The 27,717-nt window shown below is 47.0% G+C and overlaps 1 protein-coding gene across 1 annotated transcript; it reads right to left on the bottom strand.

Annotated features, from left to right (window-relative positions):
* Window positions 1-9,197: 9,197 nt before the first annotated feature.
* LOC119450540 (uncharacterized) lies at window positions 9,198-23,677 on the bottom strand. The gene is made up of 4 exons (XM_049665939.1): window positions 22,753-23,677; window positions 19,463-19,708; window positions 12,728-12,915; window positions 9,198-11,152 (listed from the first exon to the last, which is right to left on the bottom strand). The coding sequence occupies exons 1-4, from the start codon at window positions 23,482-23,484 to the stop codon at window positions 9,523-9,525; spliced, it is 2,796 nt and encodes a 931-aa protein (XP_049521896.1). The 5' UTR covers window positions 23,485-23,677; the 3' UTR covers window positions 9,198-9,522.
* Window positions 23,678-27,717: the final 4,040 nt, after the last annotated feature.

Genomic DNA, 27,717 nt, shown 5'->3' with positions numbered 1-27,717 from the left:
CGAGTATTTAGTAATTATCTTCAAAGCGCATAAATGACCAACATACTTCCACTTTCGGTAGACGTCAGCCATGGCATATGACCCACATGTCCTCTAAATATAATATTGCCCTCCCAGGGTAGAGGTGAAACTTTGTAAGCGTTTCATATAACGTATTTAAACAGGCCGAGAACGTGGGTGTAACAATTTTTATTTAGCCCCTAAATAACCTACACACTTCAAAAATTGCCTGCATATCGCCCTTAACATTTTCCACGCATTTCCTCGAAATATAAAGAGGGGTACCCACCTGCACGAAAGAGGAGGAACTCGTGATCTTAGATAAAGAACGATGTTTGCAACACACATATGGGAAGTTCTATATGAAAAGCGTATAATGCTTCTCGTTTCTAGAAAATAACAGGGCGATGCATGTAGCCTTGGAGCTACAGCTACATAATCTATATATGTGCGGACGAAATCTGAACTGAATTAAAGGAAAAACTAAAGGGTTAAACTGGTTCCAACCGGTTCAAGTTCGTTTGCATAACCGAAGAACAATTACAGGGAAACGCACAGATTTACTCTGTACAATAACTCGACGCTGCTGCTAAGCTGCGATGAAGTATTACGCCTGTTGTTTGTTCTTAAGGCCGCACGTAGTTACAAAAGAATTAAGCAGACTCAACACCAATGCTGTAATGCATATGAAGCGAAGCTTTATTATTGACTGTATTTCCCTTGATTCCCCCCCCCCCCCCCCCCCAAAAAAAAAAAAAAAAAGCCTTTGATACCGTTTCTCAACGTTTACTTTTACTAAAACTGAGCATGCTAAATGTTGACTCGAATTTATTGCAGTGTATTAAATGCTTATCTAACAGAACCCAGCCTGTATCTGCTAACGGTAATAACTCGCGCAATTGATCTGTCACATCCGGTGTACCGCAAGGCTTCGTCCTCGGACCCTTATTGTTTCTAATTTACATTAACGACCTTCCCACCTGCATTACATCATCAATCAGGCTATTTGCCGATGAATGCATCCTCTACCGCGTAATAACTAACCCTTTTGATTCTTCACAACTTCAATGTGATCTTGACAGTATTACTTCTTGGTGTTCACTCTGGTCCATGAAATTGAATGTTAACAAGTGCAGAATAAGGAGGATTTCCCGAAGAACTACTGACTGTTCTACCCCTGTTTATTCCATTACTAACTTTCAGTTGTCATCTGTCAATACATATAAATACCTAGGTGTCCACATAGATAAAATTTATAACGTAATCCTCATTTTTGTTACGTGATTAACAATGCAAACTGCACTCTTAGTTTTCTGCGGCGCAAAATTTCTTTGGCTCCGGTTTCCTTAAAACTTCTTCTATCCAAAACTTTAGTCAGGTCTAAACTCGAGTACGCTTCTTCAATCTGGGATCCTCACTCTTCTACACTTCTAAACGCACTAGAAGCCTTCCAAAATCGTTCAGCTCGGTTCATTGTTTCTAATTATTCTCGCACCGCCAGTATCATTTTCATGAAAACTTCTCTAGGCCTCCATAGCTTTTCTATCAGAAGGAAGCAGGCCCGCCTTATGTCTCTTTCATAAAATCTTCTTTATGAATCCTGAACTGAAACGCACGTTGTTCTTGCCACCTTGTTACCTTTCAGCCCGCGTCAAAGTTCAATTGCCGTTCTGCCAGACCAACGTGCTGAAAACATAATCCGAATGGAATCACCTCCCCGCCTCCGTCGCCAGCAACCGTGAGCATGCATCATTCAAGATTGCCATTTCGAACTTGTAACCCCACTCCTTTCTGTAACGCCGCAATGGCATTGCGAGTATTTAAATAAATAAATAAATAAATAAATAAATAAATAAATAAATAAATAAATAAATAAATAAATAAATAAATAAATAAATAAATAAATAAATAAATAAATAAATAAATAAATAAATAAATAGAGTGTCCTCCAGCCTGCTAATCTGCTCAGGGGCAAACAGAAGAGAAAAACAGGCGGAATGAGGAGTAATGATGAGGGCAGGCAGTCGGAATCGATTATACATCATGCATGATTAGTGGCCTAGTGGTAGAGCGCCCGCCTCGGCTGCGGGAGGCTATGGGTTCGATTCCCACCGCCGCCGGGCACCCACTGGTTCAAATGGGTACAAGCGTGCCCCGGCCTGGCGTTCGACTTTCTTCTGGGGTCATGCGCTTGGGAAGGGAGCCTGCGTCCTGAATTCCCGTCGAAACCAACGTGAGCACGGAAAAAAATCTTGGTGCATGATTAACTATCATGCACCAAGATTGTAAACAATACGCAAATGCCATGCACGTAGCTGGACGGAACCAAGGTAATGTTGTTTGCCGTCACTTGGAGATATTCGGATTATATTTTTTTGCATTCCGCCTAATTACGTAATTAGTCTCAATTAATTAACCAACTTCTCAAATATTATAATTAGATGAGAAGTGTCAGTGAGAAAATTGTAGGGCAACATGAAAAACTTCCGATGCATCTTTCTGCTGCTACAAGTACGTGCTACATAAAAGTGTCTTTCCGAGCGTGAAATAAGCCCGCGAGTACACGCGAAATTGCCACCCGACTGGCCGCTCTAGGTACGTTGCGTGTACTCGCGCGCTTCTTTTCGAGTTTCGAGCCCGTGATAGGGAGCAATCCCGTTTGAGCAACCAGAAGCGTCGCCAAAACGATCCGTGCCTGCGAGTCCTAGATAATTTCCAGCGGCAAGTGAACATGAACATCATCTACCATAACCACGCATAACTTGGCCGAGTGTCGAATCATGACCTCGCCGGAAACTTGGCCGAGTCTCGAAGCATAACCCCGCAGAAACTTAGCCGAACAAAGATAAGCTAGGTGGGGCCGCCAGCTTCGCTGTTTGCCCAGTCTTCGCGCAACTAGTGCGAAACTGCCCCACTTCTTTCATGCTGCTCTACAATTTTCTCATTGACACTTTTCATCTAATTACAATATTTGAGAAGTTGATTAATAATTCAAACTAATTATGTAGTTAGGCGGAATGAAATAAAAGAAAACAATCTGAGTATCTCCAAGTGATGGCAAACAACATTACCTTGGTTCTGTCCAGCTAGGTGGCACTTGCATATTTGCGTACTGAGCAATGCTTTTTATCGTGAAAGTACAATAAATTACGCTTCTTATATATAAACATACGCGCTTTTGAGTTTATTTCTGTTTAATTTATTGTTCTGTGTCGTGGATATTTCGGTGAACTCGGATTTTACTTTTGCGGATCACTTCTCGAATACGCCTCGCCAGCGTACATCAACATTTCTTGACTAAACGTTTACTCTCTCTCTCTCTCTCTCTCGAAGCCGAGCACTTATGCTAAGACGAACCAACTTTCAGAGTCCCTTGGAGTTCGTTTTAACAGAAGTCTGCTGTATGAAACTACACTGGAAAGGACTGAGGCTTGCTGTACCGCTCTATATTTAGTATTCAGAGGAAGAAAATCCGCTTCTGTAGCAATGAAATTATCTTTCACTTAGAATGTATAAACTCACGCGACTGTACGTATAAATCCAGGAAAACTTCAGGATGTAGGAGAACAGCGTAACAGCGGAAAACAGGAAAACAGCGTAATCTACGATGTCGTACATGTTTTAGCAATAGCAAGAGCCAATAAAAAAGCGTTCTATTTGGGACGCCGTGTGAGGTGTATGACTATGATATTTTCTAAATCGACACGTTCATGCCATATGGAGCAGTCGACACTGAAGTCCGTTTGACAAGGACCAAGAAGCGATTTCTCATAATAAAAATGTAATGATGCGCAGGCGAAGAATATTATCAATTACTTTCACTACTCTGACTTAAGTTGTATTGGGACCGATGTTGTCAGTACCCTCCCTCTTATTTATTAACCAACATAATTACTTTGGCAAACTTCCATTGTAGCGAAATCCACGTAACCTTAGACCAAAAACTCGCCAGGCCTAAAAGAAAATTGGGTGATTCCCGCCAATATATTTTTGAGGGCTGCCTACGGCAAGCGGCCACCAGATCGCTTGCATTGTCAGTGCTTTAACTAATGAAGTGTGAACTTCGAACTCTTGCTCAGCGTGTTATTTTTACTCGCAGCTGTTACTTTCCGATATGATGAACATAGCAAAAACGGCGCAAGAAGAGGCAGCGCAGTCCGTCCTCGTCTCATGTGCGGCGTCATTAATTTTGGTCGCTCAGCTATCACTTGTCGCGTGATGGCTCGTGATTACGACATTGTGATGCTGATCCCAACATCGAGGTTTCGATACCCAGCCACGGAGATCACACTTTGACAGGGTGGGATTTAAATGTGCTTGCATGCCTATATTAGAGCATGTGTTTTCCCACAACCAGGAAGATGGTGGTAATTAAAAGAAGGCTCTCCGGTAAGGCGTTTCGAATTCTGTCGCCGGAAAGGGAATTCATGAGCGCCCCCTTTAAAGGGGCCCTGAACCACTATTTATCGAAGTGGAGAAAGACATTTTAAGCGAAAATAGGCTATTTCAGAAATACTTTGCCGCAGAAAGTACGTCAGTGCGTTCAGCAGAAGCGGAGTTATTGGCACTCGAACACGGCCTCCGCTGTGCTCCCGCTCCTTCTTCAATGCCTTGCACTGCGAAGGCTACGGCGGAGTGGGGAGTGGCCACAACTGCCTTCGAAATGTCACCGTGGCGCGCAGTTCAGATTTCATTATGGATGTTAACGTAGAGGCCACGACTTCCGATTTTGGTGCCTATAACGCGCTAAACGTAAGCCAAACGCGGTTGTCCTCAGCGAGCCGCAGTGCGCTTAGCCGGTGGACTCGTGGCGGCACCCCGCGGCGCAAGCGGTGTAGCCGACCGCAGCGACCAATAGCAGCCGCGTATTAGAATGTGCTTTGTTACGTAATAAAGCACACAGAAGAGAGTGAGGATTATGGCTTCTGTTGAAACGAGAGCGTTATAGAGAAAGGTAACTTCGCGCTCCGCTTGCTAGCTAGACGCACCGCGTATACGACAGCAAAACGTGGCTGAGATGTTCACAGCAGCGTATGCTACCCGCGGACTATGTTATTTCACCAAGCCCGAGGCGTGGTTCAGGGCCCCTTTACGTACTTGATACTGCCCGCGAAACGAAGGGAATAAATGAGAAGGTGGGCTTCTCCTCGCAATTTCTATTAATGTGGAGAAGCCAGCTCTAAAGACCGATCTAGCTTAAGGGTCTGACAACCACCTTGTATGCTACCCGTTTTCTTTTACTGCGACAGAAAGCTTACTGGTCTGAGTGTCCAATCATACAGTAGTAACGCGGAAAACGCAGAGGGACATTTTTATAAGAATTTTCCGGTCTGCATTGAGGACGTAGTGTGCTGAAGAAACATGCTGGAAACAGTGACAGGTGAGCGCGATAGCGATTATACGCCGGCATTGGTGGGAAGCAGACGACAAGCGTGGCTGTAGCTGTAAGAACGTAATATTTCATTTATCAAGCCGATGTTCCTGCGGTTCGTGTTTTTTATGAAGCGCTGAATTATTTTTACCATAATAGCTGGCGTCCGAATCTACGCCCCAGCGACGGCACACTACATCCAAGCAACACAAAATTATGTCGAATGCCATGATTTTGCTGGCTGTATACACCAGGCTTTTAAATCGAAGCTTTATATGGTTAGGCAAAATCGCCTGTCCACAGAAAACTATCATCGTCAGCATTGGCTCGAGCGTCGTCGTCTTCTTCCGCAGCTGGCTCGTTGGCTCGTGCTCGGCACGCGCTCGAGACACTACTCCCGCGTTCGTCATCGTCATCTGCTTCCACAGCGGGCTGCGTTGCCGCTCATAATTGCAGCGCAGAATTTCACTTCTCTTCTGTCGTCGTAATGGGGAGGCCGCGGTTACGGGGCTATGAGCCATTACTTAAGGGAAGTGGGTATGAGCCATTCATTGCCTTACGTGACGGACAGATTTAATTTTGAAGCAATTTCATTTCGAAGAATCGCAAGCGACAAAGGCGGACTGCGGGCATACCGTCAGTGACGTCGTTCTCTCCGTCGCAGCCGAACGTGTGTGTAACCTCACAATTGCGAAATACTTTAATGAACCCTCGGGATTAACGCAGTGACAAACACCGGGGCCGCACGTTTCAGCTTCGCTCGTTAATCATCTTCACGGAGTGGAAGGGCCAAATATTTTTTTTAACACCAAGTCAAGCTAAGTGGTAGGATACGCCAGTAGTGCTATTGTTGCAGTGCTGGCTCCCATTCACGGCATAATTTGTCGATGGCATTTCGTATCTCACCGAGACCACAGAACTCGGGGTACACCACTCGCAAACTCGCGCGCGTGCGCTGCGATGCAGTCAAACAGCTCTGCACGCTCTGCCACTGCACTCGTCACCACGAAGGCAGCGTGGCTCGTTAGCGTGCACCTTCTGTACTTCGTAATAGGCATAGAATAAAGCGCAAGAGCCTAATAGTATATGACCTGCAATTTTAAGCAATATGTATGCTGTACCTAATAACAGCAGACTTACGTAATCTCATATACTACATCCGAAGTACCGAGACTTTACCGCAAGAACGCGCCACTTGCTGCATTTTGAGACTTTTCCTTGCAAACTTAAAATTATCTCTACTTAAATCGCGAACAGCGTGCTGTATTCTATCGCTATAAATCATGTCAATTTCATTCAACGTCTCGCCACATTCTTGCCAGTTGTCAGCTCCTTTATTGGAGAGTTTTAGAATAGGGGCCCCAAAGAGCTTTGCGGGTGTTAGCGTGTATGTATATATATATATATATATATATATATATATATATATAGGGGCATGCAGGGGTGAGGAGTTTTACAATATATTGTACAATTATCATAAAATGGTATAGTTTATTTTAGTATTTATAGTAGTTTTTTCTTTGACACCGTAGTGGCGCTGCAAACGCAAGACGCTATTGTAAAACTCCTCACCCCTGCATGCCCCTATATATATATATATATATATATATATATATATATATATATATATATATATAGGGGCATGCAGGGGTGAGGAGTTTTACAATAGCGTCTTGCGTTTGCAGCGCCACTACGGTGTCAAAGAAAAAACTACTATAAATACTAAAATAAACTATACCATTTTATGATAAGAAGAGTAATTTTGACTTTCGTGTTTTTGCGTTGAATGAATGACTGAATAAACCTTTATTTGAAGCAGTGAGTTGGCAGTCGAGGTGGGAGGGTCCCTTATTCCAGGAACCCTCTGGCTTGGATCGCCCTCCGGGCCCGGGCGACGAGTTCGCGCTGGTCGACCAGGTCCGGCTTGGAGATCGCGGCCTCCCACGTCTCAGCGAGGAGGGTTGGGTCTACGTCTGCTGCTATTGGTTGTGTCGTTGTGATGCTTGCTCGGCTGTGCTTGCATTGCAGTAGGAGGTGCGCCAGGGTGTCTGGCACGTTGCAGTGTGGACAGGTGTAGCTGTATAGCGTCGGGTGGAAATGATGCAGTAAGCTTCCGTGGGTGAAGGTATTGCTCTGGAGTCGCCTGTAGTCGGTGCCTTCGTTTCTCGTTAGTTTTGGATGTGGTGGAGGGTATACCCTGCGTCCAAGCCGATAGTGCTGCAGTAGTGCTTGGTAAGTTAGCGGTATTGTTTCCGTTTCCTCCGCTGATTTGGGTGGGTGGGACATGTCGAGAATCTCGTGCGGGGAGGCCCGGTTGACGCTTGCGCGGGCCGCGGTGTGTGCCGCTTCATTCCCCTCGAGTCCCTCGTGTCCCGGAACCCACATGATGCAGGTGTAGGGGGGAGGAGTGTCGCCACGTTTCAGTATGTTTATCGCTTTGACGGAGATCCTGCCCTTCATGTAGTTGCGTGCCGCTGTTTGAGAGTCGGTGAAGACCACTATGGCATCCTCGCTTGTATGGGTGGCGAGTGCTATAGCGGTCTCCTCTGCTCTGTCCGCGCGTTTGGCGAGAATTGTCGCCAACGCCAGTGTCGTCCCCCTGTAGTCTGTGACGCTGATGGCGAAGGCGTTTCGGCCCGGATACTGGGCTGCGTCCACGTAGCGCACCTGCGGGTCGTTACGGTGCTTGACTGATGGCGTTTACCCTGGCGACCCGTCTGCCTCGATGGTGTTCTGGATGCATGTTCCGAGGGATCTGATGAACTTGTAGACAATCTCGGAGCTTCGACATGATCTTTTTCTTACGTTTGCCATCGAGTTCTAGGTTGGTTGCGTATCCTGTGCGTCGGAGGACTGATCGGCCTGTGGTTGTGAGCTTGAGTATAATTTATAGGTTATTCTATTAGCAGCAAACGATTTATTGCGATTAATTTTCAGTAACCAACTTTACGTGCCTTCACCAGCCAAGCTAATCCATGTTAGGCCTACGAGCCATGAAATCGGCAATCAAATTCGGAATCAGCGGTGTATATAATGAATCAATCTTCATTACACACGTTAGTTAAGGAGAAATCAATAACCGCAGTCACTTCTCCTAGCTTACGAACTTAACGCGTTATCACGAATCGAGCTCAGTTTAGTGCTCGGTTAGAGCCGTCGCTTCGATGGGTGCCGCCATGCTTGTTGACGCAAAGCTTTTGGGGCAGAACCCCAGGTGGTCAAAATTAATCCGGAGCCCTACACTACGGCGTGCCTAACATAACTGGTTTTGACACATAAACCTCAGAAAGAAGCAGCTTTTGGGGCTCCCAAAAGTGAAATAGCGTGCCCGGCGCAAAATTCAAAGGCAGTTCGCGTCTCGCGCATGCGCAGTGGCTTCGGCGCTAATTCTTTGGGGCCCCAAGACTGTAGTATACCTCCGAGCAGCAACGGCCTCCCCACGTATTTTATGTCAAATTCAAATGCAACTCGAAAGAACTAGAGATTTGCACCAGGTGTTGGGAACACGCTGAAAAACAAGCCCTGCAGCACTTGCCTATACAGTTTTTTTTTTTTTTGCAAATTGAGCAACGTTCTTAAGAGTTTAGCGCGTTGCTTATCGAAGAACTATCGGCCGTCGTGATCGGGCCAAGTGCGATGGATGCTTTACGCTTCATGACATCGGTGACTATGCTTCTACATAACACAATTTGAAAGATATATACCAACAAGTTTTTCGTTCTGGTTGAAAGGCCTAAAGAGTTGCACTTTTCAGACGCAGTGAAAGCGCTTGTTTTATGGGGAGAACAAACTATATTACGCCAGGCTGAAGACATCGTTGCGGTGAGTAAACAAGCTTTAATGAAAATAAAATCACTTTCACACACAACGTTGGTGGAGAAGGTCCACAAAGCAGGAAAAATGTACAAGTGAAGAGTTCATGCAGGTCAGCAAACCAACGCGTTGTCCGTCAACCGTCAAGCCAACGCAAGAAGCACTGACTTTAACGAAAGATGAGGCACGCTAGAGATCCAGGTTGGAAGTAGGCTTTTAGTGCAACGTGTTTGGTGCCTCGTCTGGTGTTAGAGAGCGTCTCTTGCCGAACTGGGGCGCGCGCAGCGAGCCACACCGTGGAGTTGCGGCTTCGAGGTGTGCCAATACGAGCCGATGTTTCACTGGGATGTCCGTCTGCGAAAGATGGTCAGGTTGGTTCTCTCCCAGAACATCCTGAGAGACATGGAGCGACGGTTTTGGCCATCGTCCGGGAGATCGCCGTCGGCGCAGTCTGCCGTGGCAGCGTCGCCCTTGCCGCATCCAGTGGGCACGCTTTCGCAGGACTTGCGCGAGTCCGGCGTGGGTGACGTGGTGGTTGCCGACTCGCCGGCTTTGCCACTGGCGCAGCGCGGCTGGTTGTAGTCTGCACGTTGTTGCTGCTGCTGCTGCTGCCTGCGGGGCTTACGCGATGAGCCATCCCCATTGGGCTTCCGGTTCGAAGGAGGCCTGCCGCCATTGTTGTCGATGGCCGCCACAGACTTAGCGCCGGCGGACTGGTTGTCACGGGAGGTGGGAGGTACCTGTTGTGTACTCGGTTTCGAGGCCGAGTACTGCCTCTGGGCTTGTGCCTGTCCTCCGCACCCTCCTGATCCACCGGCACTCTGCTTGTTGTTATAACGGCGTCCGCGATGCGAAGGTGGCGGTGGCGGCGTTGGTGCCGACGCGTCCGCTGGGCTGGCTACCCTGGAGCCTCCGGCGACGCTGCGGCAACAGTAGGGCAGCGAACTGCGGTGGCCGGCGAACCCACCGCGATTGCCGACGTCCGGGCCGGCGTCCTGCCTCACCCTGTCCTTGTTCCACTGGTTGGCGCCGTTGCACTGGCGGTTGTTATTGTTGGGGCGGTTTCGGTTCCGGTTCGTTGAGTGGCCCCCGCCTCTGGGCGGCTGCTGCTGGCCCCTCGCGTAGGCGCCGCCGTCCGAGTGGTGGTGGTGGTGGTGGTTAGCTGGCGGTCGGTTGTTGAAGGCCTCTCTGCAGTGCCCGTTCTGGGGGAAACGACCGCCGTCGGTCGTCTTGAACTGCCTCCCGGCTCCCGGGGCCCTGTCTAGTGAGGAAGGTGGCGGCGTCGAATGGTCGTGTTCGTTGTACCGACGCGTGCTGTGGTACTCGCGTCGCTGGTACGTGGACCGCCGGTAGTCATTGGCAGGCTTCCGCTGTTGATGGATCGCCGTCGCGTCCACAGGCTCTTGCCTCTGCACGTGCTGCGGCGGCTGCTGGTTCTTCGTCGCCGGCTGAGCGCACGCAGCTTCCTTAACCTGAACCGGCGAATCGCGATGAACGGTTAAGGGGCTCGCCTTTTCCTCGACCTTGCCTCCGCTGGCTTCTTCGGCGCACTTCGGTTCGACGCAGTTCTCGTTCTTGTCCTCGGGTGGAGCGCACGTGGCAGTGTTTGCTGGCTCGGGGGTGTCCTGGGGCGGAGGGGTGCTCGTCACCACAGCGACGACGGGGACCGGGCTCGGAGTGCTAGCCCTCGATGGAGGAGGCGTTGGCGAGCCCGTTGTTCGGCCGTACCTGGCAGTTATGTCGTCGGCAGCGAACCGAGCGAAGAAGACTGAAGACGTCCTACTTTGAACCACCCTGAACGGTGGGCAGAGCCTGCGATCACTGCGGTCGTAGAGGCCATTATCGGATACCGAACGCCAGACACCGCCGTCCACGAAGACGTCCACAGAGTCGCACGAACCGGCCGTGCCGATGAATTGTTGCTGCAACAGCAAGTGCTGCGACGGAAACTGAGTCTGCGTGCGCCACCTGTACGAGTGAGATCGATGGTTTGTTAGTTGTATTTTAATTCGAAAGCATTATAACGCGCCCCATTACGCGAAAATCCGGCGTCGTTGGCTGTGGCGGGACCAAGCGATGGTACCAAAAGTGGCCGACGGCGCAAAGAGTAAAAACACGTCAAAAATGCTCGGACTGACCTCAAGATTTCTCAGGGAGGTTCCTGTAAACAAAGTAAATTAATCGCTTTGAAAAGAAAATTAAGTACATTTCGGACTGGGTGGGATTCAAACACGAGCATCTGGGGTGCGACACGACCACGCTTCCCCGACGCCACAGCGGCTCTGGCTGACTAAAAGTGTGCCTAGTGCGTGCGTTATTGCACACGTCACGTCGCAGCCATCTGGCTGACTGAAGGTTTCACCAAAGGGACTATAATGCTTGCGCATTACCACACGTAAGCAGTCTTATGTCTCTGGCGATTTTTTTTTTTTTGCGTCATGTATACAGGAAACCCTTATGTACTGAAGTCAAGCGACAGCTTCAAGCTCGTCATGGCTCGGTATTTTCGCAGATGCACTTCTAATCTAGTACGCTGTAGACGTGTACAGTCCTTGGGTTCTGGGTTGTCACTACACGCCGCCAGCAGCGTACTGCTAACAGCGCCGCCACGGGAAATTACCAAAGCTGGATGGCATGACTGGTACGGCCTTGCTCGTGCTAGTTTGAAATGTTTTCCCTAACGATTTGCTAGTTGTGTCTGGTAGACACTTTAATTGAGAAATATATATTTCAGGGTTTAAACCAAGGATCATAACCTCAACTAATTTGTAAAAAAAAGTTTTTCCCTCTCTAAAAGTGCGACCTGCCATTGACCCCACCGAACACCGTTTTCGGCAAGCTATGCGATATCTAAACTTGGCGCGTTTGTTGATTAACAGTGTTTCAGTTTCTAAGCGCAGTATATTTTACTGATGAACGCGATACAGTATGCATGCGGCACCATGTGCAGGGGGCTTAACTATCTTACTGCCACCAGTCTTCAAAAAAACAATACAATACTACTTCATTAAGGACCATTAATTGTGTATCACCGATGATGAAAGATCGGCACGATGAAAAGGCATGCAGCAATCGAATATGCCTTTATCTCGCATTTAGGCAAACAGGTATTTACCTGACAAACTTGAGCTTGAGATGGTCCCTTTGTCCCCGGGTACATGGATATGCTGCTGTGTGTGTGCATGTATACTTCTGCCGTTTGATGCAACTGTTTTTCAGTTTCTTAAGAGACATTGGGGGATTCCGTAAGTGTCCACGTAGTAAACATATCCATTTCGTCTGGTTTTGAAGTTCTGATTAGTTTGGCTGGAGTAGGCGTCAGAAGAAGACGGGCGCCCCCAGCCAATCAGCACTTCAGCTGCAAACGAAATGGACATGTCCACTAGGTGGACACATACAGAATACCCTCCACAGTTGACAAAAAGAACTTACTAAAAGAAAATATTGCGGCGCTGTATCACAGGACATTCCTTGGGTATGAAGGCAGTGCACCTATACGGTTGAAATACGACACGTGCTGAACTATATAGCGCGCGACCATACCTGTGCCTCCAGAAGGTGGGCTCCCGCTCCTGCAGCACCCGCTCGAAGGCCAGGTGTTTCTCGTGGCGCTCGTCGATTTCCGCCAGCAGCGCGACCACTTCGTCTTGCTCATCGCGAAGCACGTCGGCACCATCGGCCCCGCCCAGCGCTGCAGCGCCACCTCCGTAGGCGGGAGCGTCGCCGTCGCCCTGCGCCTCCCGCAAATAAAGTGTTAGCCCGAGCGTACGGAATGACGCAGACGTGAGCAGCAGCACTGGCGGCGCCACCTCGTGACTCCATGTTGAACCAGAGACTCGAAGAGCTATGATGGCAATGTATATGATAAAAAGTGGGCGAACGAGGGGAACTTCATCCGCCGTTTCGAAAATACGACAATATGACTTCTTCAGGACAAGGAACTTGCAAAACCACGATTTGATTATGAGGCACGCCGTAGTGAGGGACTCCGGAATAATGTGGACCACCTGGGGTTCTTTAACGTGCACCTAAATATAACCCGCCGTGGCCACTACGTCCCCACGGCGGGTTATCATTTGTCGAAACGCGGGTTCCAGGCTGTGGCTTTCTTGTTATCTCACTGTTCATCATTTCGTGTGTGATCTCCGTGTGACCCCTTTGTCATGTTTGGATAATGAACGACTATGTTTTACTTACCTTTGGCTTAAACGCATCGCCAGCCACTTTTTCGATTTTTATTTTGTGGTCATAAAGCAGATAAACCCACACAGTCCGTCAGGACCCATAATCCAGTGGCTGTTATAGAACGTTGAAGGAGAATGTGCAATTATGCAGGTATAAATTAAAAGGCTCCTAAAAGAAGTAGTCAGTTCAGAATAAAGCATAGTCTTCAAATATAAACGACCGCAAAACAAGCCCGAACGATAATTAGTTTTCTACAAAAAGCAAACAAAACATCTGAAACAAGGAAGATATACAAGTAGCCGAATACGCAATGTAAGAAAATATTAGGCATACATGGACGAGTTGCATAAACATGATATCCACACAAAGCATACGCGCAAAAACTAGAGACCATAGAATCTGCAATAAACTTTAAAGGTTATAGCACAGCCGTGCGATGTGCAATTGTCTCAATGCATTACATTGGTCGAAGAGCAGGTGTGGCCTGTTACTACTAGTACTTGATTTCAACTTGCATATCTAGGCTGCGATGGAAAAAAATTCGCGGCATCTGTGGTCTCCAAACTCGCATCTGTACATCATTCTTAAAATAAATCTGCAGAAGGAATATGTCTAGCAATTGAGTAACAATTGCGATACCTGCTGTTAGCAGCGTTCGCGTTCCAATGTTTCCTGCGCAGTCATCGATGCCCGTGAACACTGAACGAAGCGCCTTTAACAGACCACCCTCACAAATATTATTCTAGAGAATCTAGAAATTCTATAGAAAGTCCGTAGACTTAATTCTGTGAAATATATACACGTAGAATGTCTTTGAAAGCTTCTCGACTTATGGCCTTGACTCTGCAGACTTTCTGTAGAAAAAAAAAAAAAAAAAAAGGAGAAACCTCTTAGAAGCTCTTACACCACAATACATCAAAAGGAATAGACTTGTTAAAGTGTATTTTCATGTACAAGTATATTTCCAAGTAAACTATCGATCGCACTGTCGATAGCGGAGTATTTATAAATAGTGATACTGTACTTCATAGCGAAATGTCGTAATACTATAAATAACGCTATAGCGATAGTTACACTATCGCTAGACTTTTTTACACTATTGATTTCAAAACGCTATCGGTACTATCGATAGTCAGTTTACCTATAGTTTTGCATCACTAATACCCATTCGTCTGTTTTCCAACTCGTTTTACAAAAACACTTAACACACATTATTCAAACTTGCAGCACAGGTTCGATCAGAAGTCTTTCAACGTGTACGTGACATGTTTTAAATACATTTATCAGCGCTTTTGAATTTCCCACGCAACCTGGGCATGTACAGTTGTGCAAAACGCGCTTCAAGGAATGAAACATTTCCAGCAATTCGCGGTGACCTCCGATATTGAAAATGTGGCGCACCGGACACCTCGGGGTTCGCGCTCTTGAGTTCACAGTTTCAGCAACTAAGTCCAGGTGGCGCTTGTGGTCCAATGAAGTGAAACTAGTGTGCGGGTGCTAAATGAAGGTCAGCTCAGCGTGTCACCGGTTTGAACTTAGCATGTGAACAAAATTCGGGAGCAGGGTAGGGTGCATCAAGCGAGTCGTCACTGCGACGACCATGCAACCTGATTAGCTTCCACGGCAGGAAAAGGTCCACGCGGAGCCGTACAAAACCAATCTAACGCAATCTAACTATGCGCTCCGAGGTTCATGCGCGAATAGTCAGCATTAAACCTCGGTACACATAACTACTCTGGTAAGAGAACGCGTCACACAGCGAAACGTTATGACGCATAAACTCACTAGTCCTCGGAGGTGTTTGCCGATTTCCTAGCCTTGCGTTGGTATACGGCGTGATTATTACCCGTAACTGAAATCCCAGAACTACATAGCAACGCTCCTCGAATGACTCAACGCGCGCAGCGTGGTACGCTCACAGCTTCCCATCCGCAACAATGGCAGAAAAAAAAAGAAGAAAAAAAGATTCTCATCTTGCATCTGAGTGACAGAAATGTGATTGTGGTGTAGCGTCCTATGTCGATTGAGTATTATATGTTTAGGCATTCACGTAATATTCCTCCTATTCCATGGCCATCCATAAACTCTTGACGACCTCATGGTTCTATATTCGGTATTCAGTCCGAGCGTGTCACAGCAATATGATCAAACAAACCATTGACCACATTCACTTTCACAAGTATTCTTTGTATCCAGCAGCAATAGCCCACTAGAACAATTCTATTTTCTATTCTGGGGGAATAGAATAGATCAATTATATTTTCAAACCCACGATATGATTGTGGGGCACGTCGTATGTATATATAGTGGGGGAATCCGGATTAATTTGGACCACTTGGGGTTCCTTACCGCGCAACCAATGCACGCACACGGGCGTTTTTTTTTTTTTTTTTTTTTTGCATTTTGCCCCCATCGACATGCGGCCTCCGCGGCCGGGATTTGATCCCGCGCGCTTGTGCATAGCAGTGCAACGCCAACGCCACTACACCACCACGGCAGGTAGCCCACCAAAACAAGCTATCGGAAGTATAGCCACTTGTTCAATATTTTGGTAACGTTATTGCAGACGTCAACTTCGGCATGTAACATGTTCATATTACATCACTTCGCAGCACATAGTATGTAATGTGATTTGTAATTTACCATAAGCGGCTGTTCTGTCACATTGGTATCTCACACGTACACTTATAATGTACCATTCATTGTGCTGCTCTTTTTTTTTTCTACTTCGCTTGGGCCCGACCAAGACCTACAGTACTTATGACTAATAAAAAAAATATACATACAGTGGCGATTTATCGGCAAATGCGAGAGAATTGAATTAACATTACGTAGCCCCTCTTTGAGGGTGCGACCGGGTTCATGATGTAAACCGCGTTCACCACATTGCAAAGTTGTTCAGGAGCTCAGTCGACACACGTCCTACCTCTTCGAGTAACGAAAGTGCCACTGACGGTAGTCCGTGGCAGACCAGCGTCAATTGCATCACACGCACGCACACTTTTAGGGTCTCCCATAAGGCCTCCCACACACTCTTTTCCACTTTGACACTCCTCATGCTAACGCATTCAAAAACAGATGCTGCCTAGCGGCCTCTTACGACCTTGATATAGTGACACTGCCTACTACTCCTCAAGACCCTTTGATCGACTGGCTAATTGTTGTGTAGTTTATATATAGTAGTATTGGTGGAATATTTGTTGTTGTTATTGCAGACTTCAATTCACTGCTGAGATCGAGGTCACGGGTGCACTTCCTGGGCTGCACTTCGATGGGGGTAAAAAAAAATGCAATAATGGCCGTGTACTTAGATTTAGGTACTCCTTGAAAGAACTCCAAGTGGTCAAAATTTCGGAGCAAGAGTCTCCCGCTACGGCGTGCCTCATAATCAGATCGTGGTTCTGGCACGAAAAAAAAAAAACAAAAAAACAAAAAAACAAACAAAAAAAAACCCAGATTTTTTTCAAAGACGTCATATTGGATGCTTATGCACTTTATACGCGGTTCGTTGAACTTTTGTTGCTTCTTTTGCACTCCTGCTTAGACCCGACTATTCAGTACGTATGAAATGAAAAAAAAAATCTGTTGCTGCCTACCAACTCTTTACGACCTTGATTTAGCGACGTTGCCTACCTGTTCCACGTCTATAGCATCGTGCATCGTCTGTAGCACATGTCTTGCCACAGTAGTTATTATACGCACCAGCAAATGTGTGCAAATGCCCTCACAAGGCACGACCTTACTCAACCTCACCCCGTGTGGTTGAGGTGGTTATAGGCGACCACACATTTTTCGGCGGCTGCCAGCGACCTCACCTTGACTTCTTATCAACGTCATTATTGAAGTTGAAATCGGGTCCTCAAGCTCAACGTCCTTCTAGCACGGCACATTATTGAAGTTGAAATCGGGTCCTCAAGCTCAACGTCCCTTCCTAAGTGAGGTCAATTGTTCTTCGTTATTCGGTGAGCGAATTAAGTATACCTCTAAATGGCGATTAGCATGGATTGTTGGTACGCTGACATACTATTGCAAACTGCGCGAGAACGGCACTAAGGTTAACAGAACACACGACAAGGGCGCAGACTTCATTAGAGTTTATTGCGCAGGGGCGAAAATATGACGTTTCAATTAAAAGTTCCTTTGGCCTGAGGTTTCAGCTGCGAAACATTCTATGTCAAGACATCTTGAGGCTTAGGTAAGCTAGAGCGACATGAAGACATTTCTCAAGAAATATCAATTTACATAGGAAGGTCTACTACTGAACACCATTTGACTCTGTAGCAGTTGACCTGCTAGAGCCTATAGCAGTCGCCAACGTCGCCTTATTTTGAAAAATTAATTCCGCGGAAATCAGAAAGTCGGAGGAACATTCATGAAAGTGAAAAATTTGGACGAAGGAAGACCGAGAAACCCGTGTAGGTTTCTTCCGTAGAAGGGTCGAAAATTTAGCTTGTTGTTACATTCTTAAACTTATTGGGAGAAGCGCTAGACGACATTTTATAGCTTCGTGCATTGTCAATACATTTGGAGACTTAGGTTAAACTACAGCTACATGTAGACATATTTCTCAAAACGTAAAATTTACATGAGGAAGAAGATCTACTAAATAACTCATTTGCCTCGGGTTGCTAACTGTTCTTTCATGAATCTTATACCTCACTTTGGAGGATTTCTGCATAAATGATTTCCCATATTTAGAGTTTCTGCGCTGTGAGTGGTGAATTTACCTAGCCTTGCTATGCGGTCTGCAAGCCTCCAAGTTAGCTCAGATGGTATAACAACTGCCCTAGGAATGCTTTGGTCCAGTGTTCGGTCCCCGAAACATCACAAAATTTCTTCGAAGCTTCGTGTTATATTCAGGCGAATGACAATTTTTACCCTTTGCTCACTTCTATTTGTGGAGTTGAGTTCAAAGCGAGGTTTACCTCATAAGCTCGGAACCTCGTGAGGTCGCCCACCTTTGTGCACCAGTGTCAATGTAATCCACCAGCAACACGGTGGCTGCAGTTCGACGCGCTAGACAGCGCACGCATTTTCTCACTTTTGGCGTTTCTCACATTATAAGCCTTGCAAAGATACATCTACGCCTTTGATTACATTTCCCGCGGAATCGGCATGCTGATACCGGAACGAACTGCCTATTTTCCTGCCTCTGGTAAAATACTCATTATATAACTCTATTTTCTTCTTTCTTAATTTACGCGTTTCTTGTATGGTCAACAACAGCTGCAAACATTAGCAAACTTACCGTCCTGCAAAAAAGAGCTTTACGCCTAGCCTGTAAAGTCCCATAGCGCTACCACACTGCAGACTTATTTAAGAAGCACCACATCATTCAGGTTCGATCAATGTATGATTACAAGCTATGCTGTTTATATAAACTCGGTTTGCTGAAAAAAAAAATGATGCCATGACAAGCCTAGCAACGCTAGAGAAAAACTTCCTTGCTTATAATGTACGCCATCCTGAAGTGTGGTATGTCGCCAAATGTAGAACCAATTGCGGAAATAAAAAGTTAAAATTTCAGTTGCCTATACACTTCTAAACCACACAATAAAGGAAAATAACATTGACATATCTGGTACATCACCAAAACAACTGCGTTTAATGTTTGTATAATGATGTGATACGATGATTTCCTTTTTCTTTACGACTGCTTTATAATCCCCTTTTGGAGTGACGCTTTATAACTCCTGTATTATTTCTCCTCTTACTAGGTTGTACTCCCTTAGCCGCACACTTTCATGTTGCCCCGTGTGCTAGGGGGGTCAGGGCTCCTCAAGCTGTTCTCACAGCTTTTACCGGTCCTCCTCGCAACTTTTTCTTCTTGCGGAATAAAATTTCAATTCCATTCAATTCAGCGAATGCTGGTGACTAGGCGCCTTCACGCGAATGTGACTGCGGCGCAGCATCGCGTTTCTATCGCATTGTATCCGAGTAAACAACGGTAATGCGCTGGGTAGGCGATTCGCATTAACGCGCCAGGAGGGGTATATAGATGGAGACAGGCAAGTCGACTCACGGCGTAAACAACTCACGAGTAAACAAGTGAACATCTAAAAAAGCCGTAGCAAAAGCCGTTTCCGCATGCACCTGTCCGTTGATGCCCGGCACGCCGTCCTGGTAAGGCAGGTAGCTGTCCTGGTCCCAATTCTGCTGCTGCTGGTGCTCCTGGTGTTGGAACGCGAGGAAGGACTGCAGCTGGCCCTGATGCGTGAACCCGCCGTCCTGGTGGTCGCTGGGCTCGTGGTGGCCGTCACCGTCGGCGCACGTGGTCTGTCCGATTGGCAGGCAGCCAATCTTGGGGCGCATGTCACGCCACGACGCGTATGATCCGACCTGAGCGAAGTATGCGTATACAGGCGTATACAGGTATATAGTATGCGTATACAGGTATATAGTAAACGATCTCGAAAATAATTAAAAAAAAGATATAAAAAGAAATGCAGTGGACACAAAACACAAACAAGGACGGCACTTGGAATGGTCGACCCCGCCAACTATGAGGTTAAGTGGGCAGTCAGAGTGAGTAAAACCAAATTAAATTATGGCGTTTTACGTGCCATAACCACCATCTGATTATGAGGCACACCCTAGTGGGGGACTCCGGATTAATTTAGACCACCTGGGGTTCTTTAACGTGCACCTAAATATAATAAGACCAGGGGTGTTATCGTCTGTAGTGTTTGTTAAAAGTTGTTTGAAGTCACTTGCAAGAGTGACAACGTATGTGTAGCTTATCAGATCAGGACTCTCGTGGGACGCATGGTGTCAACCAATTGAAAAATACGACAATGAGCCAAAATACGGGCCAAAATGTTCTGCGGAAATGTCTTGTTGCCGACGAGTTAAGTTGCCTGTTCTCTAGAAAGCACTCGCTTTGTAACATTGAGACGTCAAATGCAGCCACCACACGAGAAATAGTTCTCGCTTCCTTCGGACAGAGTGGACTGACTTTTTACGACAGGTCGTAGTTCAGAAATTTGACCCGACTGCAGTTTAACGTCGACACATGACTACCATTTGTTGGTAGAGCAAGCAAAAGTCTTCGTACTGTATGCGAAGCGCTCGACAGCAAGAAGACAGAGTGCGCACGTGTTTCCATTTGCGCCCAACGGCATCTCAGGTCAAACTGTGGCAAGACAAATGGTACGGATGTATTGCACACGTCGTTTTCAGCATTCCGTGCTCGTAGACGGCTTAGGATTGACCTGGATAACTTGCTTATTCTAGAAGTATAAAATTTTAGTCATGGTGTCCGACGACCAGAGCGGTTGTGCGCACGACTCGTTTCCGAGATCGTGGCAAATTATGTGGACGAACCGAGTTTACCGCGTTTCACTTCGAACGAACCCTGTAGCTTTGCTCGTACGGAGGGCTCGAAAAGTTCGAGGTGGGGCAGCTGTATACCCACAAATTCCTGCACAGAGACTTCCAGAACTCATTAAAAGTGCGAGTGCAGAAATCAATAAAAGGCTCGCTGCTATTTTTGACTATGTGTGATCTTTGACGAAACGCTGCCGTTGCACGCACTTCTGGAGTCACTCCTGAGCTGCATTAGTAAATTATACCCTTCTGGAATTCCAATGAAGCCACTCGTATACATCCATGGAAATGTGCTTGGTAAGCCTGAAAAGACGCAAGAACGGAATACATGTGGCGCCGCCGCCTTGAATTTCCCGCACCAGCTCGCCGCCGTGGAGTCATTAACTGTGACGCAGCTGGAATTACGAGGAACGCCGTACTCAGCTATGCCAGATTATTTCGACAACCTGGGGATTCTTTATACGTAAACCTAAATCTAAGTACGCGAGCGTTTTTGTATTCAGCCCTCGTCGAAATGCGGCCGCCGCGGCCACAATGGAACCCACGACTTCACGAGCTAAGCAACGCAATTAACGCCATAGCCGTTTCCGCGGCTGGTTAAGTGATGTTTGGAAAACCATGTGTTAATTGAGTTCATTGAAGTTTCGGAAGCCATGCGTGTTGTAGAAGGGTGGGGAAGCGAGCAAGATGAAAATGATGCAGTGTGAGCAGCGCGCATACGGACGACGACTAAGGAAAGCACAGAACGAGCACCGTCTATATATATATGAACATAATATGTAAGTATGAGAGCCTTCATACAAATAAAGAAAATTGTCTTAAGGTTACAACCAGGCGTCGGCATTGTATCGGTATCGAGAGACGAAACAACTTTTATTGATGGCTCACGATTTTGTTCTTGCAGTGACATTAATTAAGGAATTTGCCGTATTTGTATCAAGGCTGTCTTATTTTAGCACGTTTTTCCGAATAAACCTTCAGTTGAGAGACAGCGCTCGTCCTATGTCTTTTCATTTGGTCATCGTCGTCCGTTTGCGCGATGCTCACAATGACCCACGCGTGTTATTTGTCCAAAACGCTCGCATTCTGAACGATTGACAAAGCTTCAATATCAATTAACTTTCAAATCGGTCAGCGACCAGAAACATGTTTGTCGGTCAGATAACATGTTATCTGACCGGTATACATAAGTAGCCAGATATGTCACGATGATGCTGGCTTTCGATACTTTCAGCATGAGTCAATTGCAAAAGATTATTTTCCTATAAGGCGGCCGGCGTAACCGGTGCCGCCGTCGACGAAGACGACGACGATGGCTGCCGGCGTGAGCGCGAGCGCGAGTTCGAACACTGAAAGCCAGCTTGCCACGTTAGAGATCCCCGACTCACCTCGATAGCTCAGTGGCTACGGCATTTTGGTGCTGAGCGCGAGGTCGCTGGTTCGACTGCCTCATTACGATCGGGGGTACCCAATGCAAGAACGCTCCTGCGCTTAACTTGCATGCACGTTAAGCAACTCCAGGTGGCTGAAATTTACTATGCGGCGTCTGCAATAGCCTTGAATCGTCCTGCTATACGTCAAACCCCGCGATGTTTTTTCCGGGCTGCTGAGCTGCCTGCCTTTGCGAATACCTGGACACGTTTAGTTAACGGTAGGTATAGTTCTCATTGAGCTGTGATCGAGTGCTGGGACGGGATTTACAAAGCCAGAGAACAGACTTCCCGGATTACAAAGCGGTAGTCAATTCTATGGTTGGTCCACCCAAGGAACCCTAATTTTATTTAACGCCTTCTTTGATATACCGAAGACAGCTGTCAGGCAAGAAAGCGAGTTCGCCTTTACGATACCACCAGATCTTGTTTCTTACTTCATGACCTAACATTTTTTTCACGCAAAAATAAACAAAAAAAAGAAAGAGAAAACTGAGAAAAGGCATCACTTCGAATACATGTGCGCCAAATCCGGTTCGCGTAGTGCCAGCGCGAGGCACCTCATCAGCAGTTGAACGAGAAAGAGGAAGAAGAGGAGAAAGAAGATGACTGTGGCGAGTCAATCACCTGCTGGAAAACTCGTTGTTCGGCTGCGGTGGTGCGGTACACGACGTAGGAGTCGTCGGGCATCTGCTGCTGCTGCTGCCAGTAGGACGTCGCCGCGGTCGCCGTGTAGAAGGTGCCCGCCGCAACCACGTCCGCGAGGCGGGACGAAGCCTGCTTGTGGCGCTGCTGCTGCGGCTGCTGCGGCGGCAGCTGCGAGGCACCTGCGCGCCTGTCGCGGCAAACGAGCTGCATGTAGTTTTGCAGTGCCCACTGCGAATGGTGCTGGTAGTTGTGGTTCGTCGTGGCCTGCGGCGGCGGCGGCGGCGACGGCGGCTGCGACGGCGGCTGTGTGGGCTGCGGCGGCTCGACCGTAACCGCGACAGTAGCAGCAGCAATGGCAGGCTTGGTTCCCACCACCGCCTTGGCGGCGGCGGTGGCGGGTCGTGTGGTCGCAGCAGCCCCGGCGGCGGCCAGCAGGAAGTCGGACGAGGGCAGCTTGATGGTCCAGTGGCCGCCGCGCCCCGGCTGCATCGCTGCTGCCGTGGCGGCGCACTGGCTGGCCCGCGCCGAGAACCGCACGCGGTGGCACGGGCCACGAGCCATGGCGCCGTCGATGGGGCTTGCCCCCAGCTTGCATCGGCCGCAGAACTCGGGCCAGTGTTGGTGGCATCGGCGCTCGCCGTCGAGGTACTTGTTCTTCTGGAAGCCGCACGCGTAGACTGCGCCGTCCGAAGAAGAAGGGTCGTGCTTCATCGCGATCGCTGTTCCCTGCCGAGCGTGTTGTTCTTTCGTCCCGGGATGGTGATACTGATGCTCTTGTTGTTGCGAGCCGTGGAAGACTGTTGTCCCTTGGCGACGAGTGTTAAGCGCGCTTACTACCCCGCAGGCTGGCCTCTCTGGGGTGCGATGACAGGAATGCTTCTGCCAACTCTGTTGGTGTAAGCGCGGCGTTATCCCTAGAGCATGAACCATGTCACGGCTGTCCCGGGGGAAAAAGAGAGAAAAGAAAAATGGGCTGCGCGTTTGTGGTTGTTTATCGTCAGGAGAGACACTTCGGTAGCGATGCGCAGCTTGGCGAAGACGCGGCTGCTTGGTCAGCCTTACGCGGGTAATATGTTTTATACGGAGGAATACATAAGCGCATTTTGATCAAGATCACCGGAGCACAATCTTCGAAACCATGCTTCGCTTCGAGGTGCTTGTGATTAGGAATGCAGAAGTGTTTGCCATAAACGCGCCTAACCACTAAGTGCGCTCGGTCATCGTGTTGTCCGATCCGATAACTATTAGGATGGCGATAATGAAAACACCGATTTTCCTTCCGCGGTGTACGTGCTCTTAAAGCTAAGTAAACCGAGAGACTAAGTTACGCGAATTTTGATTGGGGCGCAAGAAAAGAGCACACAAAAACGGACACAACGCTGCTTATGGAAGGAGTTCATAAAGCGCGCCCTTGTCGCGTCCTTATTTCCAAGCCACTGTGTCGAGGCAAAGTACTATGTGTTCATTCTTTTATGTCAATGGTTAATATGCGCGTAGCAACAATCCCAGGTTATTAAAGTTATGTGGATCCCCCGCATTGTGGGGATCGGTGTAAGCGAAGCTTTCCGTGCTGTTTGCTTTGGTTGACGGTAATTAGCGGTGATGTCGATGGCAAATGTTTAATTTCTTCAGCGTTTAGTACAATACAAGAGTGGTGAGTGGATGTTAAACGTTACCTTGCGTGCGCCACTGCTGTTTGTCTGCGTAATACCCAGAACACAAAGCTAGACGTGTTTGCTTGAGGCGTTGTTCATAACCCCCGAGAAAGTTAGCATTGTCATTGCCTCACACGGCACATTGTGTCACTGGAGAAGTGTTAAACTTAATTTGAATTATGGGGATAAACGTACCAAAACCACAATCGGATTATCAGACACGCCCTAGTGACGGACTCCGTATTAATTTAGGCCCCCTGAAGTTAATCATCATCATCATCATCATCATCATCATCATCATCATCATCATCATCATCATCATCATCATCATCATCATCATCATCAACCTATATTTATGTCCACTGCAGGACGAAGGCGCGATCTCCAATTACCCCTGTCTTGCGCTAGCGTATTCCAACTTGCGCCTGCAAATTTCCTAACTTCATCATCTCATCTGGTTTTCTGCCGACCTCGACTGCGCTTCCCTTCTCTTGGTATCCATTCTGTAACCCTAATGGTACACCGGTTATCCATCCTACGCATTACATGGCCTGCCCAGCTCCATTTCTTCCGCTTAATGTCAACTAGAATATCGGCGATCCCCGTTTGTTCTCTGATCCACACCGCTCTCTTCCTATCTCTTAACGTTAGTCCTAAGATTTTTTGTTCCATCGCTCTTTGTGCAGTCCTTAACTCGTTCTCGAACTTCTTTGTTAACCTCCAAGTTTCTGCCCCATATGTTAGCACCGGTAGGATGCAATGATTGTACACTTTTCTTTTCAACGACAGTGGTAAGCTCCCAGTCAGGATTTGGTAATGCCTGCCGTATGCACTCCAACCCAATTTTATTCTTCTGTAAATTTCTTTCTCGTGATCAGGGTCCCCTGTGAGTAATTGACCTAGATAAACGTACTCCTTTACAGACTCTAGAGGCTGACTGGCGATCCTGAATTCTTGTTCCCTTGCCATGTTATTGAACATTATATTTGTCTTCTGCATATTCATCTTCAACCCAATTCTTACATTTCACGATTAAGGTCCTCAATAATTTGCTGTAATTCGTCTCCATTGTTGCTGAATAGGACAATGTCATCTGCAAACCGAAGGTTGCTGAGATATTCGCCGTTGATCCTCACTCCTAAGCCTTCCCAGTCTAAGAGCTTGAATACTTCTTCTAAGCATGCAGTGAATAGCATTGGAGAAATTGTGTCTCCTTGCCTGACCCCTTTCTAGATAGGTAACTTTCTACTTTTCTTGTGGAGAACCAAGGTAGCTGTGGAATCCTTGTAGATGTTTGCCAAGATATTCACGTATGCCTCCTGCACTCCTTGATTACGCAATGCCTCTATGACTGCTGGTATCTCTACTGAATCAAATGCCTTTTCATAATCTATGAAAGCAATATAGAGAGGTTGATTGTACTCCGCAGATTTCTCGATTACCTGATTTATGACATGGATATGATCCATCGTAGAATATCCCTTCCTGAAGCCAGCCTGTTCTCTTGGTTGGCTAAAGTGCAAGTGTTGCCCTGAATTATATTGGAAATTATCTTGGTGAATATTTTATACAATACTGAAAGCAAGCTAATGGGTCTATAATTCTTCAGTTCTTTAACGTCTCCCTTCTTATGGATTAGTATAATGTTGGCGTTCTTCCAGCTCTCTGGTACACATGAAGTTGTGAGGCATTGTGTATAAAGGACCGCAAGCTTTTCAAGCATGATATCTCCTCCGTCTTTGATTAAATCTACTGTTATTCCATCTTCTCCAACAGCTTTTCCCCTGGTAATGTTATTCAAGGCCCTTCTAACTTCATCGCTAGTTATAGAAGGAGCCTCTGTATCCTGTTCATCACTATTTTGAATGAAAGTAGCTTGGCTGTTTTGAGAACTGTACCGGTCAGTATAGAATTATTCCGCTGCTTTTACTATGTCATCGAAATTGCTGATGATATTACCATGCTTATCTTTCAGTGCACACATCTTGCATTGTACTATGCCAAGCTTTCTTCTGATTTAATGCTGCGTCCATATTTTACGGCTTCCTCAATCTTTCCCACGTTATCATTTCAAATATCCCTTACTTTTTTTCTTGTTGATTAGTTTTGACAGTTCAGCGAATTCTATCTGATCTCTTGAGTTGGACATTTTCATCTTCTGTCGTTTCTTTATTAGGTCCTTTGTTTCTTGGGAGAGCTTACCTACTGGTTGCCTTGGTGCCCTACCTCCCACTTCAATTGCTGCTTCTGAGATCAACCTAGTTACGGTTTCATTCATTACCTCTATGTTGTCTTTATCTTCCTTTTCTAAAGCTGCATATTTGTTTGCAAGCACCAGCCTGAATGAGTCCGCTTTCACCCTTACTGCCTCTAGGTTGGCCTGTTTACTCTTGACTAATTTCACTCTCTCTCTCTACAAAGTGAGAGAAATCCTAGACCTCACTAACCTATGGTCACTGCACCTAACCTTACCTAACACTTCTACATCCTGCACTATGCTTGGATCGGCCGAGAGTATGAAATCTATGCATTCCTTGTTTCTCCATTAGGGCTTTTCCAGGTCCAATTCCTGTTGCTGCGCTTCCTGAAGAAGGTATTCATTATTCGGAGCTTATTCCTTTCCGCGAATTCTACTAACATCTCTCCTCTTGCATTCCTAGAATCGATGCCGTAGTTGCCAATTGCTTGCTCACCAACCTGCTTTTCCCCACTTTTGCATTGAAGTCGCCCATGACTAAAGTATACTGAGTTTGCACCTTTCTAATTGCTAGTTCAACATCTTCATAAAGCCGTTCTATTTCTTCATCATCGTGACTAGAGGTTTGGGCGTAGGCTTGTACTACCTTCATTTTGTACCCCCTATTCAGCTTTATTACGACGACTGCTACCCTCTCATTAATGCTGTAGAATTCATCAATGTTGCCCGCTATGTTGTTATGGACTAGAAATCCTACCCCGGATTCTTTCTTATCTGGAAGACCTTTGTAGCAGAGGACGTGGCCGTTAGTCAGCACTGTGTAAGCCTCACCAGTTCTTCTAACCTCACTAAAGCCAATAATATCCCAGGAAATGCCTGATAATTCTACAAATAGTCCTGCTAAGCTAGGCTCACTCGAGAGGGTGCGCGTGTTGAACGTTGCCAGGTTCAGTTTCCATTGGCGGCCTGTCTTGTTCTTTAACGGGACCTTAAATCCAGGTATATACGCGAGCGTTCTTGTATTTCGTCCCCGTCTAAATGCGGCTGCCGCAGTCGGGATTGAACCCGCGAGCTCGTGCAGCACCATAGCCG

Source organism: Dermacentor silvarum, chromosome 4 (genome assembly GCF_013339745.2).
Source record: "Dermacentor silvarum isolate Dsil-2018 chromosome 4, BIME_Dsil_1.4, whole genome shotgun sequence".
Lineage (NCBI taxonomy): Eukaryota > Metazoa > Arthropoda > Arachnida > Ixodida > Ixodidae > Dermacentor > Dermacentor silvarum.
Note: the sequence above shows the minus strand (reverse complement) of the source record. Positions and strands in the feature narration are given on the sequence as shown.

Bases quoted from the DNA above. Each gene is read 5' to 3' on its own strand.
- LOC119450540 (XM_049665939.1), bottom strand. From the start codon at position 23,484: ATGAAGCACGACCCTTCTTCTTCGGACGGCGCAGTCTACGCGTGCGGC. The intron at 19,709-22,752 runs GTGATTGACTCG...TACTTCGCTCAG, and splicing joins AACAACGAGTTTTCCAGCAG to GTCGGATCATACGCGTCGTG. The intron at 11,153-12,727 runs GTATGGTCGCGC...TCACTCGTACAG, and splicing joins CCCACCTTCTGGAGGCACAG to GTGGCGCACGCAGACTCAGT.